This window comes from Nesoenas mayeri, assembly GCF_963082525.1.
Source record: "Nesoenas mayeri genome assembly, chromosome: 2".
NCBI classification, from domain to species: Eukaryota; Metazoa; Chordata; class Aves; order Columbiformes; family Columbidae; genus Nesoenas; species Nesoenas mayeri.
In genome coordinates, this window is record NC_137543.1 from 91,277,359 (window position 1) to 91,296,899 (window position 19,541).

Consider the following 19,541-nt stretch of genomic DNA (forward strand, 5'->3'; position numbering starts at 1 on the left):
ATATTTATCTGGGATACTGCTGTTAGCAAGTACTAGACAGTAAAAAAATGGGACCATCCAACACTGCTTTCCCTATGGAGTTTTACAGCCTGCAACACCCATTTGGTGCAACACTAGAGCTCCAATTTGAGCAAGAGTGTTTAGACTTAACTTTGTAGTGCTAGGCAATTCATAAACCAGGTCAGCATTTTTCTCATTGTTCTCGCTCATGAACTCCATAGAAAATGTTAATGGTGCTCAGTAGACAGATGCTGGGACAGTGCATGTCAGTCTTGCTAGGAATAATCCTAGGCAGGTGAGATCCTTTCTAGAGCAGACACCACCACATGTCCCATACTGGGTAATAGCTTCATGTTGCAGGTCTAGATAAGAAGGCCCCTGCTCATCTCAGGTTTCCTAACAGAAATGAGGACTGTGCCAAAAGACTTCACTCTCCCAAACTTATCCTCTTGATTCACTGAATAGTTTTACTGAACAAATAAATAGTTAACAGATTTGTGTGGAAGAGCAGCTGAACTGAAGGAGATGCCAAATGTTTATTTAAAGAGCATCTATTTTAGCCCTGTATTTTTAAGTATGTCTACTATTTACTCCTAAATACCACAGAACTAGGAAGTATTTTAGTTAGTTTAACCTAAAAGCTCCCTTTCTTATGTAAGAAATGCATAGTAGGGTGGAATTTGTCTCACTGGTACCTACATGTGTTGAAGACACCAGCAAAGACCCAGCACTGGCCGTATCGCACTGGTTGCTTAGAACTATAATACTCCAAGAGAATGTCCACACTTCCCGTCCAGGCTGAAGGTGCGACTCCATAAGTGTATGTATTGTCCCAGGATCCAGCAATCACACCATTATCATCCTTGGAGTTGATCTAAACACAAAGGAAACAAGGGTTAGGGATGTCAGAGACTGAATAAGTTTGTTAACCCAGAAGACAAAGAGGATTAGAGAGACTGGATATAGCCAAGTTTAGGCTAGAAATAAGACAGAAATGTGTAATTATGAAGGTACGAGATGAATAGAACAATCTTGCTAAAGGCCATGGATTCTCCATCACTGAACAATTTTGAATGAAGGTCAGACACTTAATGGCGAAATCAAATCACTACACTGAGTATCCATTTTGCGAGTTTAGTAAGTTTTATTAACCTTAAACATGTTTACTGCTATGTATTTTTTAAAAAACATGATCAGTTATACACTGATAAACAAACCTCAGAAATATTAAACTGGATTCTTTCCTAACATGGTCTGTTTTTTCTGTCCATATCACTTCAGAGATGTTAATAAAATTGCTCCTGATTTACAGCAGATTGAGAGGTGAACAAGTCCACTGTTATTTTTAGAGTAGAAACTAATTTCTTCAGTCCAGCACACATGAAAACAAGGAGGAATTTGCTGTGTAAGTTTTCCCCTGATAAGATTATACAAAGCAAGTTTTGCTGACTAATGACTATACTGATAGGCATTAATGCGTAATATATCTACTAGCTGCAATTTGAACCAAACCAGTTGAGGCCGTGCAAAAAGCTCATTCGCTCTGTACCTTTTAATTATGCTAATGTGGAATAGCTACACACTAGGCAAATAAATCACAATTCTCATTTAAAAGCTTTTGGCTGGACTAACTACTGTTTTATAATTAGAAAATCGACTTACTATGAACCTTAGGACTGAACAAAGATAAGTATTCAGAGTCATAAGCAAAGGGTTAAGGGGCTGTGCCCATCTCGTTGTGGTGGGAGACATGCCAAGAAAAGAGGCACTTCAAGGACAGAGCAGTGTTTTGATGTTCAGGCTTTCCTCTGGCTGTAAAGAGACAGAGTGAGCGACTCTACCTTCTCTATAATGTCAGGAAGCCTCAGAAGGATCCCAGCATGGATGCAGCTCCTCAGATGAGCTTAGGTCTACTCCATCATGTCTTGAGCAATAATGAGGGTAAGGAATATGGGCAGGACTTGAAGACCTCTTGGCCACTTCTTACTGAGGTCCAGATTTCAGAAGGCAAAAACTCCCACCCAGCTATGGCCTAATCCTGCAGATTACACCTAAAGTCCATTGACTCCTGGATTTCCAATGGTGAACGTCTTCAATTCCCTAAAATGATTGGGTGGATAAAACCCTAAGTAACGTTCAAGCCCCCTTTGGTTTCACAAACTTTGTGCTATTCTACCCATAGGGCTTCCTTTAGGAGGGACCCTTTACATCTCTAGCCTGGTGATGAGGGAACCACATTCAATTCTTACTTATGTCTGAAGGTCTGAAGCCATATTTCTAATGTTTGGCTTGAAAGAACTAACCAAAAGGTTACAAGAAAATGAGAAGTGAGAGTGCTCTCAATCCTTCTCACTGAAGCTGTTCTATTTAACTTGATGTTATGCAAAAATCAGCATGTGACACTGAGAGGATGGAGATCGCGTTTCAATGTTGCCTAAGACAAAGAGCACATTCTTCCAGAGCCTGGCCAAATGCTGTAAGGAGTGGATTAAGGGATCATTCATGTCTAGAAACCATGTTTTGCAGACAGTCTATTTTAGTAGCTGACCTTGGAGAACATCTAATGATGCTAGCTCAACAACTAGGGTATTCTTCCGTGAAGCAGAAGGCATCAGTTCAGACCTCTATAAGGCAGAGAAGAGGATTTAGCCTCTGCCTTCCACATCCTGATGAGTCTTTCATCTGGATACCAGGGATGGGGCTGCTGTTGTACCCGCAGCATGACTCCTGGTGCCTAGCAGCTGAAAAGAATGGAGATGTGGGAAGTCTTTTCCTTACTGTTTGCTTCTGATTATTTTAGGAACCTGAATTCTAAACACAGTAAGTTTTGTGGGCCCCATGTTTAACAGCACAGCTCCACAGTGCTTTCTTCTGGGTGACAATATTTTGCATAAATGTCATCAGCTTGACCAGGCCATCTGAGGCTTAAAAATCAGACACAGTGACATCCACCATGGCAGTGTCTTAAGATCCATTTGAGATTAGTGCTGGAGTTCACAGGAAGTCTCTCAATTTCCCATCCCAAATTCCGCCCATCATGCCACCTTACTGTCCTATGGCAGAAGCAACTTTCTCAGTTACTTCAGCTACTGAAAAGTGAACATAGTACCACAAGAAATGCTATCATTACTGGAGAGCAACTTCTAAAAGTAGCTTTACAAAGAATGAGGTACCACTCTCAGGAAAAGGTGATGAACTGACATAAATATTTCACCTTTAGTGGAGCAAAATAAAATTCCAGACCCCAAAGATCAGAGTGGACAATTGATCTGGCACATGTTGGAGTGAGCACATCAGGGCACAAGGGCCAGTTAAACCAGCCTGGCTTTGATTTACAAGTCACTTCTGACATATCTTAGGCATCTATTACATACCACTGCAGAGGCAACACGGCAGATTTTGACTGGGTTTCCACGGCCAGAGAGCTCCAGTTCTGCCTTGTCCATCAGGAACAGGCAAGCATCCAGAATGTTTTCTTCAAACTAGATAAAAGAAAATAAAAAGTGAAACAGAAGGAAGATAATGTCACTTTTTATTCTGGAAAGCAGAGCAAAAGTTATCTTTCGTCATTGTTATCATAGCTGATCAGCTTCAAAATTAGTTGGTCAAGGCAAAGTTCTGTGTTTAAAGCCACAAGTTTCCTTCTAGAATAATCATCTGTGTATAGCAAAAAAAAGGCAGTGAGATGCTGTGAGGGAAAAGAGAGTTCATTTTCAATTCAATCTCAGACTGGTTTCCAGAAGGTTAAAATGACAACACAGCCTTTCTGACAGGACATAAAATTTTAAGTGCTAACAACTATATAATAGGAAGATATTACAATAATAACTACAAGAAGCTAGTCTGCTTGCGAAGGACTTTGTATCCTTCACAGATTCCAGACCTGTTAATTTCAGGACTTCTCTGACACAGCCAATGCAATGCTGGGGAGCTGAACAATAAATGGTTTGCCAAAGTTAATTTGAAGACACTTATATTTTAAAATTATTTTTAAAAATATGTTTAAAATTGACAAGCCAAAAGGTGATTATATAAATTAATCCTGGTCTACAAAACTTAAACATCAAAAATACCAAGTGACCTAAAGTAGTCTTTTTCAAAAATAGACTGAAAAGGTACAGTTTCTTTGATCCAGCATGAACAAGCACAAGAATGAATTGAGGGCAGAGGTGCCTAAATAGTCAAGAAACCATTTGTCACAGAACTTGCCCTGTGATGTATTTCATTTTCCTTTGGAGAAACTGCATAGCAAAGGAAAATACCTGTGTCCCCTGGAAAATGGTAGCAGAGAGGGAAATGCTCATTAATAAAACAAATATCTTTTAGATGCACAATCTTACATAAACATTCAAGTCTATGACAGAAACTCCACAGTGCTTGTCCCTTTGCTTTATGAGGGTTTATGTTCTACATTTGCATCCTTAAAGATATTATTCACTCTAACAGGGTTTTTGCTCTCATGCTGTTACTAGAGCTGGATTTATTTTACATCTGTCTCCAGCCTGGCTTAAGGTTCCTTGGCAAATGAGGGCGATCTGAGTTTTACCTCCTGAGCAAGAGTCCAGGCCAAGCTGCTGCTGCCTTGGTGACCTCGGGAGGGGCAGAGGAGGGAGAAGAGTAAAACCAGAGAGATGGAAAGGAAGCCCTGAAGAAGCAAGATTGCTGCTGATGCTGCGGGGAAGATGGAAAGGGTGGTGGTAACATGCCAGGGAGTCAACATACCCTTTTGGCCTCTCCCTTACAGGCAACAGCTGAGTCCTGGTATAGGCAAAGAAAGAGGAGGCAGCACCATGTTTCACCATCCTCAGCCATTTCCCATCCCAGAAAAGAAAGTCCTCTTCTTTGCCTCTGTCTTGAGCCTGCCTGGCTCTCATTGCTCAGGGTAACACCATAGTATGGATCTTTTTCAGCAGATGTCCCCTAAGGCACCACAAACCTCTCTCATCATCACCCAGACTTCCTCTGAATTACTTTCTCTGGAGCAAACATTCACTAGTAAGTGATATCTCGCAGTCTGAGCAAAACCGAATTAATTGTGTTTGGGCAAGCAGGGAAAGAAGGGTCAGTGTTTTCTAGGGACCTATGCCTAATATCCTATCACCCCTGGGAAGCTGAATAATTGCATGGTAAACCCTTCAGTCCACTCCACTGGTGTGTGATGCAAATAATCTCAGGGAAAAATGATCATGCTCTGGAGAACCTTCTTCCCAAAGAGAATCCTCGCAACAGATAATGTAAACTCAGGGCGCTCATAGCTGTCCTTCTTGCTTCAAGTTCACTTTTCTTCTACTTCGGTCCTATGATTTATCACTTTCGTCAGTATCAAAATCTAATTTCTGCTCTTCAAGTCATCAGCAGTGCCTAAGACCTGAGTTAAATCAATAAGAAGTTTACCTTGCAAATTAAACCTTTTTCATCTACAGTTTATGAGACACTGTCAGTCTTGCCCACATATACAGGAAGAATGAAGAGGAAAGAAATTGCTTTCAGGGTTGTTGCTTTCCACCTTATGACACGAATGCTTGTGAAATAGCTGGATTAACAGGAGAAGAGATATAGGACAAGCTGTAAAGTCCAGCTGCCTTACACTTGTAAGGATGTAGGATGTACTGTAGGATGCAGAGTTGCCTTAACTCTAAAGCCAGCTTTGCCCTTCTTCACAATCCAGAGCTTTAAAAACATTTTATCAAACTAAATCAGTTTTCTGCTCTCAAACTTGTAATTAAAATGCTATCTAGAGGCAAGTGGAATAGAAATACAGCACTTGTAAGGCTGAACAACCCTGAAATGTCAGAGGAACCAAAGCAGCAGTCAGCAGCCAGAACAGGTGAATGAACTTGTGCCAGGCGCAGGCACTGCCTGCTTAATGCAAGCTGAAATGGAAATAAACCAAATTCAGGATGAAGGAACTTTGGCAGAGCCACCTGGGAAAGACTACAGATGGAAAATAAGGCATGGGTGGAAATACAGGCAAAAGGATTCTGTCTGTACACAGACCTGTGTTGTGTTAAAAAGCAATGCATTTAGTCGGGCTGGCCTTCAGTGAGAGTCCTCTTTCATGCTGACCTGTTTCTAATAGATGACCCTTCATTTAAATCAAAGTAAGAGGGGCTCTATCACCTTTTGCACTGGTTGAATTAGGGCTGTATTTCTCACAGTCAGTTGCAGGTGGGTGTGATCTCACATTGCCTGTGGTTTGACCTGACCAAATGCACCTGTGTAAAATCATGTTTGCACTGTGGGCTGCAAAGCTAATGCAGCTCAGTGTGTGGACACAAGACAACTCACGATAACAACAAGAACTCTATGCCCACTTCTTTTATTTTATTTTTTTCTCTCTCTTAACACGCACACCCCCTCCCCCCACCCCCCCCCCCCCCCAAAAAAAAAAAGGCAAAAAAAGCAAAAAAAAAGTAGAAGTTAAACGATCAACACAGCATCCAACTTTGGCATTTCTCAGCAAGGGAAGTCCTATGTGCCTAGATTTCTTCCAAAGCCAAATTTTCCCTGAATCCCCTGTGGGCTTTTCTGAGTGACTGGCTATTTATACTTTCTTAGAAGAAAGGAATCACAGTCATGTTACAAGGAACACCTCCATCCTCGTTCATTATAGCCGTGTTTCAACTGGCCTGTTGTTTTTTCTTCCTTGGTCCATTTTTCTTGCCTTTTCTCCTCTCCTGTTGATGCTGCTCATTAAGGACAGCAGCTGTGAGAATCATCTCCCACTAGTAACCCAGTTTTGAATTGTGTGTTCCTTTTTAATTTACAACCAGAGTTAAAGCTTCCAGCTGTCGTTGTTCAAAGCAATTTTTTAGCCTAAGACTAGCCATGCACAAGTCTATCTATATTTGCACATTACCATATATACCTTTCATCTCTATGACTGTATGTGGCCTTACGCTTTGTACTTCCACTGTTGTACAGAGCTATGTGTCCGAAATATAAGATACATACATGCATGATATAGTATAGGCCTTGCTGCTAGTGCTTTTACTCACTCATAGAGATGCTCTTATTCTTAACATCCAGGATTGCTGAAAATGAGGCAGATCCATGTTCTAATGACTGGAAATTGTCAGGGTAAGAGCAGGAACATCATGTCCTCTATCTCAGTGAAAGTCAGGGAACCAGAAGACTGTTTCTCCATTGCTTTTCAGTTAGAGGTGTCTGTTACACCCATACAAACTGATTGATCCCATTAAAACTCTTGACTTGGGCCCCCTTAGTTTATGTGCCACACTCAGTTTTCACACAGGCAAGTGACAACAAAAGATGCACTACAGCACAGCGTGGAAATCAGGTCCTCCAATTTTAGACAACACAGAAATGAAAGTACTTGATAAAGAGCTGTGTAACAGCCCTCACCTCCCAGACAGCACTACCTCCTAGCAAAACCAAATAAATAATGCAGTTTCTCTAGGGAAGCTGGTGTTTGTGTCAGGAAGGTGCCAGATTTGCAGAGTATAAGCACCTCAGGCCAAGCCACCATGGGCCATAATTTTAGCACTTTAGGACATAAATCCAGCAGCTAGTTTAAGCAGCACCGTCCACCTCCAGCCACTCATTCCCCTCTCTCCCTCCCCCTTACATCTGTCATGGAGTGAATCCTGAATCTAGGAACAGACCAAGCCCAAAAAGTAACCCAGGGGAAAAAAAAAAGTAAAAAATCAGGCAGATGCTTATTCAGCTAAATGAGCATTCCAGTCTGATTCACTTCACAGCTGCACAAGCACTTGCAGGGGGAAGGAAGGGCCAGGAGGGGGCATTTTTGGTCAATTTAAATACACAGCCAGCTTTGGCCTCAGGATCCAGTTCTACATCTGTTATATCAGAGGCAACATCAGCTTATGGAATTGCTCCCCATCACCACCTTATTTCAGGGTTGTTTTTATCCCAGTCAGGTTGACAGTCAGACCCTGCAAACAATAGCACCGACAAAACGAAAGGAATGGTGCAGAGGCAGGAACTCCCTAAGGTGCTGCTGCAGGAAAGAAGATGAAATTATACCTTTAAATAAGGAAACAAGAGAGATGCAAGTTCAAAGAGCTCTCCAGGGCAAGTACACTGGCAGCCCATCCAGCTCAAGCTTTGAGGTTGTCTTTAGCTGAGGGAAAGAAAGCAAACAAGAGTGTCCCTTCTGCAAGACTGCACCAGGGAGGTGCCACAAAAACTGAATGAATCTGTCAACATAGCATTAAGGAAATGCTTCAATACTCTCTTGATTGTGCTGTTGTGTAAGTCCAGGAGGTGAGATGAGCAGAGTCCACCATATCCAATAACTATCCTTTGCAGCCTCTCTCACTGACAGCTAGGGGTTAGTTTTGCTCCGTTTGATTCTGCTCATTAACGCCTTTTCCCTATTCTCAAAAAAAAAAAAAACAAACCAAACCTCTTTCATCCCATAGGGATTTTCAGTCTGGTTAGCACTAACAGATTGAGGTAAAACAGACAAGCAAGCAGCAGCGATCTGATATTATTGAAGGCACACCAGTTCTGCACACCAGCCTTGCTGAGATGTTGCCCACAGGCTGCAAGAGGCCACTGGAAACTGATGTTGTCAAGTCCAGGCAGCAAAGGGAGAGGTTCCCTCCCTTTGTCACTGTGGCAAGAAAATGTAAAACTCTGGGATTAAATCCTGATTTGCCACAGGAACCCTGTGACAAGCTGACCTCTGTGCAAGCAGATGAGAAGAATTTCCACCAAGTTGATAGAACTAAAAGGAGTCAAAAATCAATACAACCTATTGCTGAAAAGTGAAAAGAAAAAAACAAACAAACATCAAAAAACCAAAATGAAACAAAAAATAAAACCACAACCGAAAAAACCCAACCAAAAAAAAACCCATCCCAAACCAAAACCAAACAAAAAACCCAACATAACCTCTCTACTTTTTCACCAAATCAGTTTGATCCTGAAGCAGCAATAACATAGCAGCAAAAATACTGCTGCACTGTGGAAACCTCAGCTAATGATTAAAACTTTCAACAGGTAGCCTCTTAGTATCTGAAATATGCCCCTAGAACAATGTATTTAAATATTAGCTATTATAATATTGTTTTTCTGGATTAGGCATACACACTCTTCATACAATTTTAAAATTATGCCCCTTGACTTTCTGAAGGAGAGATCAATAATGCACTCCAGAGCCCACAGTCTCAACCACAGTCTGGTGTCAATTAAATTCACTTGCTGTCAGCAGCCAGAGAAATTCTAAATAGCTCACCTGACCATAACTCCAACTTCTTAATTTGATGTCATTGATGTTTCCATGGAAAACAATACCAACATCATTCAGAACGTATTCTTCCCTTTCTTTCTCATCATCCAGATACACAGCATCTTCTGTAACAGTTTACCAAAAATAAATGTTAACACAGTCACTTAAGTTTTTATATGGGATAGACAAAAAACTCTTAGCGTATAATACAGTCATCTTTGATGAAAAGTACCCAACTGCCATCAAAGAAAACATTACTTGTTTCAACAGAGTACAAGAATAAGGAGGTAGTGACCCCAGTTAGGAACATGATATGCAACTTAAAAGCATGCAAGATGCAAAAATGCTGACAACTCCTGCCTGTTTTCTCAGAATCTGTAAACTATGATTAAAATGTCACATCTTATCAAGAATTTTATGATTACTCTGTACCACTAATTTGAAAGTTGGAGCACCATGACGCAATTCTGCATCCGTACAAACAGATCAAAGAACAATTTCAAACCTATTAATGTTAATGGAAAACAGCTCCAGTCAAGAGATCTAAAGAAAAATCTGTAGTGCATTAAAAAAAAATGGAATACAGTTTTTATAGTTTATTAACAGAAGGGTTTGATTGCTTTTTCTGTACATAAGTTATTGACTGGAGTGTCCCTCCCTCGTGTAGCTTGATTGACCAGCTAATTTGAGGAAAAATTCAAGTGTCCAAGTGAAAACTGGAAGTAATTGGAAGAGATCTTTACCAAAACATATACAAAGGGTACAAGGTATATTGGTCTTATATCAAGAATGAAGATCACATGTGTGGACCCTCAACCTGCAAATGTGATTCACATATGTAAATAACCCATTATTAATATTCATAAATGACAAGAAACTATTCAGACATTCACAGGTAAGTGTGAAGCAGGTCATGATTCTGTGGTGCTAGAACAGTTAAGGATTCTTTCCTGTGCCAATGCTTGTATTTTGAAATTAAGAGATACGGCTTAACAATTAATAGTAAGGGAATTAATTAATTTGAGGAAATCAGTAATGTGGTACCAGATAGCAAATTAACAGGAAACAATAACCTCTGACAGTTTGATACAGGCAAGTATAAAACTACCACTCACTACTGCCATAGTGGATGTCTTCAGCTACAGCTGCTTCACTAGAAATTACTAGAGGATCATTTCACTTTTAAAAGCTTATTGATTTGTTACATTTTGTTGAAATGCAAATCAGATCTGTACTTCCTTGTAAACCTCATCCTCAAAAGCTCCTTCATTTGCCCATAAAACTGCAGTGTGGCTGAAAATAAGCTAAAATCTGAGCCCTCTGAAAGAAAAAAAAAATCAATGAAAAAACTTATATTGGCTTCAGCTAGGTGAAGGGTTTTGCCAGTCTACACACCTGACCCTGCTGAAAGTTTGGTTTTCTCTGAAGATATATTTATATCTCTATGTTTATACATACAGAAGGGGTTATGCATAGATGTGTAACATAATGAGGTCCGCATTGGTGTGCGAGGAATGATAGGGAAGCAGGTGTTAGATGTAAGAAGCCTTCACTGCATTTGAAGAGATCAGCACTTGCCATTATCCTTTTAACAGGGTTGCTGTACAGGCTTTGCAGACTATGCCCAAATCCAAGCAAATGGAGAAGCAGCAGGTTTTATTGGGTTTTCCCTAAGGTGGGCAGGTCTGAGAACCCACTCTTGCATGTGATGATTTGGTGGTATTCACCCAGTTTTTAAGAGCTGGGTCATCAAGAAGTTTCTTTCTCGAGTTGTCACCACCCATGACCTAGTCGACCTGTGCCCAGGCACAGAGTGGAAGATCACAGGTTTATTATATTCAGAGGTTACCAGGTAAAAGAGACTGTTAAAACTTGACAGTGAACCAAAAAGCTGTAAGCATTTGTGTCAGCAGGGACTCTCATACATATGAAAGTGTATATTACACAACTTTTTCGAGGTCCAACTCCCAGCTCTTAACAAGTTCTGCATAACTTCCCACGAAAAATGTTGCAGATGTTACAGACCATTTAGGTTCTGTTTCACTAGGCTGGATCTGCCTGATGTGCTGTTTGAACAACTATATGCATTGACTTACTGAGCTCTGGGTTTTATTAAAGCATATGTGTACAAAAGGTACTGAGAATGCATTTAAAGAAGGAGAACTCATACCTTATATACAGTTACACGTTCAGTGGAGTGCGTGCATATGCTTTCTTGACAGCTGTTGTTTTCTTTCAGGGATTAAAAATAACAATATTGATCTGGTTGGTATCAATTGAGATGCTTGTGTTATTTTGAGACTGCGTGATCTTTGCTAAATCAGATGAAAATTGATTAACTTCTCTGTCAATTATTTTAAAATATTTGTGTCTTTTGATAAAGTAAAAAGGACTTCTGTGTTTCACAGAGAAGCCAGCTGCTTTGATTTTTGACAGCTTTCACTACCCTTGAGACTATTTAGAAGAAAATATGAGACATTTGTGACTACTTTGATGCTAAGCGTGTTCTACATAGTACAATTCCTAATGATTTTGTGCAAGTTGAGGCTCACATTTGACAAACAGAAGAATTCCATGGAAATGTGCTGGGTTTGTTTGTTCTTTTTCTCTATCAGTTTAGTGATTTTTTTTACTCACTTCTTTTATCCTGGGAAATTAGTAAAACACTAGCAATGCTACAAAGAAGTAAATTAGCCCCTGTGCTTCTCTCTTTGAAGATGGATAAGGTGAAAATACACTTCACGTGAAGATGGTACTGCAGGCGGGGAATCCCACTGAATACCAGATCTTCATAGAAGAGATGAGGAGTACAAAGAAGCCCTTTGAATTCGGGAAGGTGAATGAGCATGGGAGGTTCCTACCCAGTATGGGAAGACCCCATTCCCAGCACAGCAGTGAGCTGGAGCTGGAAAAGCTATGTCTTTGTGCAGAGAGTGACCGCTGAGCACAGCAGATGAGTGGAGGCAGAGGTGCAAGGCTTGCCCTGAGCACCCAGCCACCCTTCAACACACTCCCCTGGGAATGTAGGAATGCAAGGGTTGGCTTCCCTGGAACCACAAAGCTCCCAGACTCTTATTGGGAACAGGACAGCGCTGTGGCAAACATAAAATCATAGAATATTTTCAGTTGGAAGAGACCCTCAGGATCAACAAGTTCAACCATAACCTAACTCTGGCTCTAAACCATGTCCCTAAGCACCTCGTCTAAACACAGCTGCAAGAGCTAAATGGAGCTGCAAGAGCTACATACAGTAATCTACAGTTTAAATACAGGCATCTACAAAACATACTCCACCTAGGGCCGAGCTTAGTATGCTGCCTTGCAACTGGTAGTTCTTGCCTACATTAGTGTAGCAGAAGGATGAAGTTCTGCATGAATTTCACATACATGGATTCTATGATACAAGAGATCAAATTTAGGATTTAGCTAATAACACCAGAAAATGTTATTGGGCCAAATTTGGATGACTGATAACACATAAGAGGAGTCCAAACTCAAACACAAATTACTAAGCTTCAAACTGTTTTAGGACATTTGAGGCATGTAATCTGAAGAAATGTGCAATTGACTCAATGAAGTTACAATATATTTAATTGCTTATATATAATGCACCTTACAGAAGGCTTGTGTGAATGAAATACACACCTCAGCCCACAGTCTGCAACTTACTCAGATACACTATGCATTTTCACCTGTGAGAGAGCCACACAAGTCAATAAAAGGTCTTTTCCTGATAAGGACTGAATGTTCCCCAGCAGAAAGTTGCTGAAGCTCAGCACCTTCTTGGAAAGAGTTCACAGTATCCAGATCAAAGGAGCCTTTCTCTGCTTTTATGTAGTCTGATACTGCTAAGAGTTAAGTTAAACTCCAAGAAGTTATCCTTAACTACCTGCCACTTCTATCTTCTGTTTCAGAACTGAAGAGGGCTCCGCATGCCCAAAAGCACATCTGTTTTCCCCAACTATGTCAACTTGCTGAAGTAAAGGATGCTGCCTCTCCTCACAGTCTTTACCTTCCTTATTAAGTAATGCAAATCTCACCTGAGTATCTGAAATCTCAAGCCACTAGCTTGCTAAGTTCCCAGATGTTTGGGGGTGGTGTATATCATTTTGCAGGATCAGGCCCTGCATCTGCATCTTAAAAGCATCCTTGGTGATCAGCCTTAAATATAGGTAAGGAGATTAAAACATATAAAAGCATATGATGATTTTGGAAGCAAAGCCTCTGTAGCTGGACTGGTATTCAAATTTGTTCTGAAACAGCAGAAAAGAACTTGCATTCTTAGCTATGAAGATATGTAGAAAATTACCTACAGTAAGAAAGGGAGTAATAAGAAAGGGCACAAATGCCTCTGTCTTAAAGAAAAGCTCATACCGACACATGGATGTTTCTCCAAAATGATGAGTAGGAAAGCTGCACCAGACACTGACAGAGCCTGTACTCTGCTCCCTGTTATAACAATCCCCATTCATTCCTGGCATCAGCCTTCTCTCTTTTTAATGAGGCTTTTCACTCAGACATTTCTGCTTAGCTATTAGCCCAGCAAACAAATCTAGAAGATTTTCAAACTATTGTTTTCTCTGCACTTTAACTGCCTGAGCTTTTATACCCTTTCGTCATTCCACTGAACAATCTTTTCCAGCCAGGGGATAAAGCGTGGAGAAACAGTCCCTGGTTTTCTAACACAGGGAAAACAGGAAAAAGAAGATTTAGAAGCCAATTAGCCCAAACTACCTAGGAGTAAAATCAGGGGAAAAAAAAAGATAATAAATCCAAATCCAAATCCAAATGAAACATGCAGAAAACAAAATTTACGATAGTCAGCAAGGAGCAGGACCTGAAGTTATTGAGACACAGCTGAACACATAAGCTGAAGACAAAGATGTGGTTCTCCAGGGGTGACCCTGAGTTGTTTCTCATGGGCCTAGGGGCTTGCAGCACGTCCTTGCTGTCCCAAGACTCTCTTCTGCTTTCCTGAAGCAGAGCTTTTCTGTCGGCTTTGCTGATGAATGCAACTACTACATGTCTCGCTCCCTGCGAGTTTGCTCCCACACTGTGGCTTTAATCTTGCTGGCTTTTGGCCCCATTCAGCTGAGGTGTGAGGGAGGGAGGACACAGTAGAGAGAAGTGCCCGTGTGCCATGAACAGATGCAGACCAGTCAGCACAGGGAGCTGGTGGGGAAGGTGGAATCATTTTTCCCCTTCAACCCTCTGACTAGCAACTTGAATCAGCCTATGTGGTCCCAGTCACACCAGAATGGGGCAGCCAAACCCCTGCATCACATTTTTTTTTTCTCTATGGCTGTATGCAGCCCTAGCTGTTTGTATGCTAGTCATGAGGCAACCAGGGGTAATCTAAGAATCTTTTCCTTTGGGGTTTACCCCTTTCAAGGAGGTGCTGAGCCACTGCATAGTCACTGCGCTGGCTAACAAACTGGCTGTTATGACATTCACAATTAAAGCCAAGGGATATCCTACCTTGGGGTGGAAAATTGCACATTCCTAGCTGGAGCTGTGGCAGGCTGATGATGCCTTGACAGACCTTGAGCAGTTTTGGCTGCTCACAGTGGGTCATAACTTCAGCAGTGACTCCTTTCTTTCTGTTAAACACTCTCCATCCTCTTCCAGAATAACCTCTTAGCATACTGTTAAGAGGTATCTACCTCCATGCTGCTTTCAGAAGTGTCTCGCAGTGTCGCGGGGCCTTGGGCCCTGCCCTTCCCACCTATTTCTGCTTAACTAAGTCCGCTTTACTCAGCATTAACAGATATCTTCCTAAATAATGTATAAGCTAATCACTGCTTATATTCCCTTGAACCAGGGGCAAGTAATGAATTCAGCACAAATCATTCAATGTACTGACAGTAGTGCAGCTGAATAATGGACTCTATTAATAACGCTAAACTTACTCATCACTCGGTAGGATGGCCTTTGTTTGCTACAGGATTATTTGATTCAAATACTCTGGTAAAAACACTGAAAGATAAAGGAAGAGTGGTGGCAGAAGAATATTGAAGTCAGCTGATGACCTGAGTATATAGCCATATTTATGTCAGACTTGGAGCCTTACAAGTGTTGAAAGCTGCAGCCTGTTAGAAGGCTGAGCCAAACCTCTCCAGTTCTCCTTGCCTTCTCCATAAAGCCACACATGTAGTTCATTGGGTAAAATACTATTCTGTCAACACAAGAGCTGATTTTAGCCAGGATCCAATGAAATAAAAAAAAAAAAAAAAGTTCTTAAATGTGCTGGTTTATTAGAAAAGGCTTATTTGCAAAATGTTCTGTTCCTCACAGAGGACAGGGTTACTGCTAATTAGTCACCAGTAAAGGGGAAGTTATAAGGGCAAATGCCATGTAGTTGCAGGAAGGCACCACCAGTGATGCCACATCAGGTTGACTCCATCCAACCCCTGCAGGAGCAGCAGCTTCTGTTGAATTCCTGCAGGCTTTTGGCTGCAGATGTTTGATTCTAAATGTGGCAGTCAGCAGTGTAACTCAATAGAACATGGGACTCTGCCACATCCTGCCCAACACCAGATCCTGGAAAAAAAACATGCCCATATTGACTTGTCAGTTTAACACACACAGGCAGGCAGGAGGCTCATGCCAATGCCTTTTAATGTCAGAGTAAAGCCCTAGTGTATATTTACTACAAGAAATTACTATTCCTCAGCCTGAAAGATTTGCCTCTTGTTAGAGTTACTATACAATTTCCAGACCCAAACTGGCATGTATCCAGCCTCCTTGGTACCAGACTTCCCTTCCTGGACAACCCATCCCAAAGCCTGATGAGACCGGCAGCAGAAAATGTGAACCTTTGACTCTGATAAGGTACTTACGCTGGCACCATGGATTGAACAGGATGTAAGTGTCTGTTGCAGAGTTTCTGTGTGTCCGGAGGATGCCAAAGGGAGTCCAGACAGCAACATACAGGCGAAACTTCCCAACAATACAGGTGGCAGAGGACATGATGGACAGGCGAACAGAGTTGTTCTCCTTGTGGGTAATCTTGGCTCCCCACTCGCCAGGTTTCAGTACATCACCTACCAGGATCGGGATGTAGGTGCCTTTGTTTTGCTGCGGGTAGCGACCTGGAGAGAGAGAGAGGGGGTGATAACTCCATGAAGAGGCTCACCTTGTTCTTACAATCTCTTCATTTCCCGGCAGTCCTCTATCTCTTTGTCTATTTTTAACAGAGGTGGCAAAATTTAGCAGACAGAAACCACCTACCTCCCTCATTGCTTCACACAATGCCTGGTCACTTGGCAGTACAGCCACACAAATACATGCAACACTTCCCAGCAGGTAGCCTGTGCAGACACCCCCACCTGTCTCACTCCAGCAAGCTTCAGTCTCACTGGCTCGGGCACTGTGAGGAGTGTAACCCTGGCAGCATGAACAGGGCTTGTCCCAGGATTTCCATGCTCACCATTGTTTGTCCTAGTGCAGCAAGCTGCCCTCCAGCTTGCTCCTTGCCTTGGTGTCAGCTACACTGTCAGTAAGTGTGGGTAAGAGCCCCTTCCCCAGTGCAGAAGCACCCACCACCCTGGTTACTAGCATGGAAGCGCCCACTGGGACACAGACCTCAGTTTTGTGGCTCTTTAGCAGAGGAGAGCCTTGTTCTTCCCACTGCACTACTGTGCCAACAAGCAGAGATCAAGTGGTCTTTGAGCAACTCCACATAGATGGAGGAAATACGAGTCTATCCACCAGCAGATACCCAAAACTCAGTTCCTCCTGAGCATCTGCTCCTCATGGATGGAGTGGCAACCAACTCTGGACACCCAGAATATAGATGAGCACATTGAAGCTGGATAGCCAAACTTTCTCTGCAAGCAATGAGTCCCAAAGTATGACACACTGCCAAAGTACTGCACATGATAGCCTACTTCATAGTAAGACCAATCGCACCCCAGAGAAGCCTGTTTAACTCTGCCAGCTATAAAAAGCATCTAGACGGATAGACTACAGGTAAGCATGTACGCTGCCAGGATTCAAAGTTGTGTGAGGATCCACCCTTTGAGCCTGAGGTAGAGCCAGATTATATCAGAAAGTAAACCAGTGGTGTAGACAGGAAAAGGCATTCATGAGAAGGCTGAGTTCCTTTATCTCATTCTCAAATCTATCATTTGTTTCATATTTTAGGCTGAAATTCAGACTCTGTTGTTCAAAAACAGGGTAATGAAAAGTATCAATGGCAGACAGAGAGACAGACTTCTATATTTTTCATTCCTGCTATTTAAGAACTTCAAAATTAAACTCACAAGGGTGTTGATTTTCCTGTTTGCTTACTTTTGCACAGCTGACGGAGAGAAAATCCCAGATCTGAACACTGCCACATTCTGGGAAAAGACAACTCCAGCTTTAAATGTGAAGCTTGCGAGCTGCCATGACTTTCATATTCCTAAGAAATCTGGGGCTACTGTGCTTCATCCAAGAGATTATTCAGTACACATGAATTTCTATTTTGCAGATATTCAGTGCACATAAATGGCCCACTTTGCCCTGTTGGCCAGGCATGCTGTAACCCATGAAGCCCATTCAGATCAGTGAGGGACACAATAGAAGGAAAAGACCTACATAAGAAAAAAGGACTAGAATAAGAAAACAAAATCAATAGAAAACACTAGAATATAAAGCATTGGACACTTCAAATACAAGCCATCAAAGGAAAGCCAGCCTAGAGAGAAGAGCCTATAGAGGTAACAGAGATGAGTCTTGTGCCTGCTAACAATTGCGATCTGAGAGCTGAACATATTTTTGTTCTTTGTAGTGCAACTGTCTATGACCCAGCTTGCCTCTGCAGTTGATATTTTGCTTCTAGTTTTGACATAATAATTTTTTTAAAAAAGCAGTCCACACAAACGAAGCAGCAGAGCAAACCAAGTAATTGAACTGACATCCTTGAAAACTGTTAACAAGTGCTACTTTTAAAAATAACTCCCTTACCTCCTTCGGAAAGGTGGGAGCGGGGAAAGATTACTATTTTAACATGGTTAGGAACTGACATTATTATCTTCACTCGAAGCTGCATGTTGGTGTGGGAGCCTACTGGGACAGAAGGAGCTGTGCTGTGGCAGGGGCTTTGCACCACCACATACATGTGCACCACCACATACATGTGCACCACGTGCACGCGGGGAGGCTGAAGAATCACTCCGCAGCAAATCTGCCTATAGGAACCAGCTAAAACCTCAAAAAGGCCATGAGGCCTTTGCGAGACATCCTTATGGAAACCCTGTCACTGGCACCTTGTAGCTGGTTCAGCAAAACACCAAGCCCCTGTTATTTCCACTTTTCTGAAACCTCAACATGCAAAACTCCATTTGCCCTTCCAAACAAAGGTACTTCTTGCATGCAAAGCCACGAGACACCCTAATATACCTGCCATTTGACAAGGGAGCATCTGTAGGCTGGTGCTGAGGAGATTCTTTCAGCCCAGAGCCCATGTTGCTCCCACGCAGTAAGAGGAAGAGGTCATTGCACTGTCTTGCTCACCCACAAAGAGAAGATACTGTGGGGTATTGCCTGCATCCTGCAGACACAGCAGAGATGCCAGGGAACGTATATCCTGGAAGTCAAAGTAATTTGTAGATGTTACGAACAGTAAATACAAGAAAGCATTTTTTGCTTCTGACAGACAAGCAGGGTTCAGTGCTTGTTAGCAATTGCATAAATCCTGAAGTGAGGAAGGCTGGTAAGATGGGCAGAGCCCTCAAGAGCATAGTTAGCCATTTCCAACATTTTCTTTGAAGAGAGGACAGGTTCCTTAATCTTCTGAAAAAAAAACCCCAACAAAATGCAAATGGGGGAATAAGGGAGTTGTAACTTCTGACAGGAGCTTGTGGAGCTGAACTGTAATCAAACATCTAGACACCTGACAGCACCAGCCACACTAGTCTCATATATACACATCTGTTGTCTTGATACTAGAGTGCTATAAAGCTGAATAAGTTTGGCATTACATGCTAAGGTTTTTGGCAAAAGCATCCTTACGTAGGTTCAGTACTATGTTTATCAACATTGTAGAGAAGTCCTCTTGGGACAGCTTGGCCACTTGTTTTTCATCTACATCTTGAGCACACATTTCTGGCTGCACTGGAAAAGTAGGGCCAACTTTGTGTCATAGTTGGGATATCTGCAATGTCAGCCCTTTCTCAGAAGGGATTATGTGCAACGGTGGTTTCATTCTCTGGGTTAGGGTCTCTAAGGAAGAAGATTCAATATTATCTGAAGACTCATCACCAAAGGCCTGCAAACACCTGGCAGAATGATCTCTGCAGGGTCTCTGGTGATAACACAACACATGGAGAGTCAGGAGGCT

General features: G+C 41.9%; 1 protein-coding gene across 1 annotated transcript in view; it reads right to left on the bottom strand.

Annotated features, from left to right (window-relative positions):
• The window catches only part of F13A1 (coagulation factor XIII A chain), a 60,933-nt gene that overhangs the window by 25,534 nt on the left and 15,858 nt on the right, over positions 1 to 19,541 (bottom strand). The window contains exons 4-7 of the mRNA XM_080339094.1: positions 16,057 to 16,308; positions 9,224 to 9,342; positions 3,375 to 3,482; positions 700 to 874 (exon numbers count right to left, since the gene is read on the bottom strand). Of these exons, the coding sequence (XP_080195220.1) occupies positions 700 to 874; positions 3,375 to 3,482; positions 9,224 to 9,342; positions 16,057 to 16,308 (654 nt within the window). The remainder of the gene's footprint in view (positions 1 to 699; positions 875 to 3,374; positions 3,483 to 9,223; positions 9,343 to 16,056; positions 16,309 to 19,541) is intronic.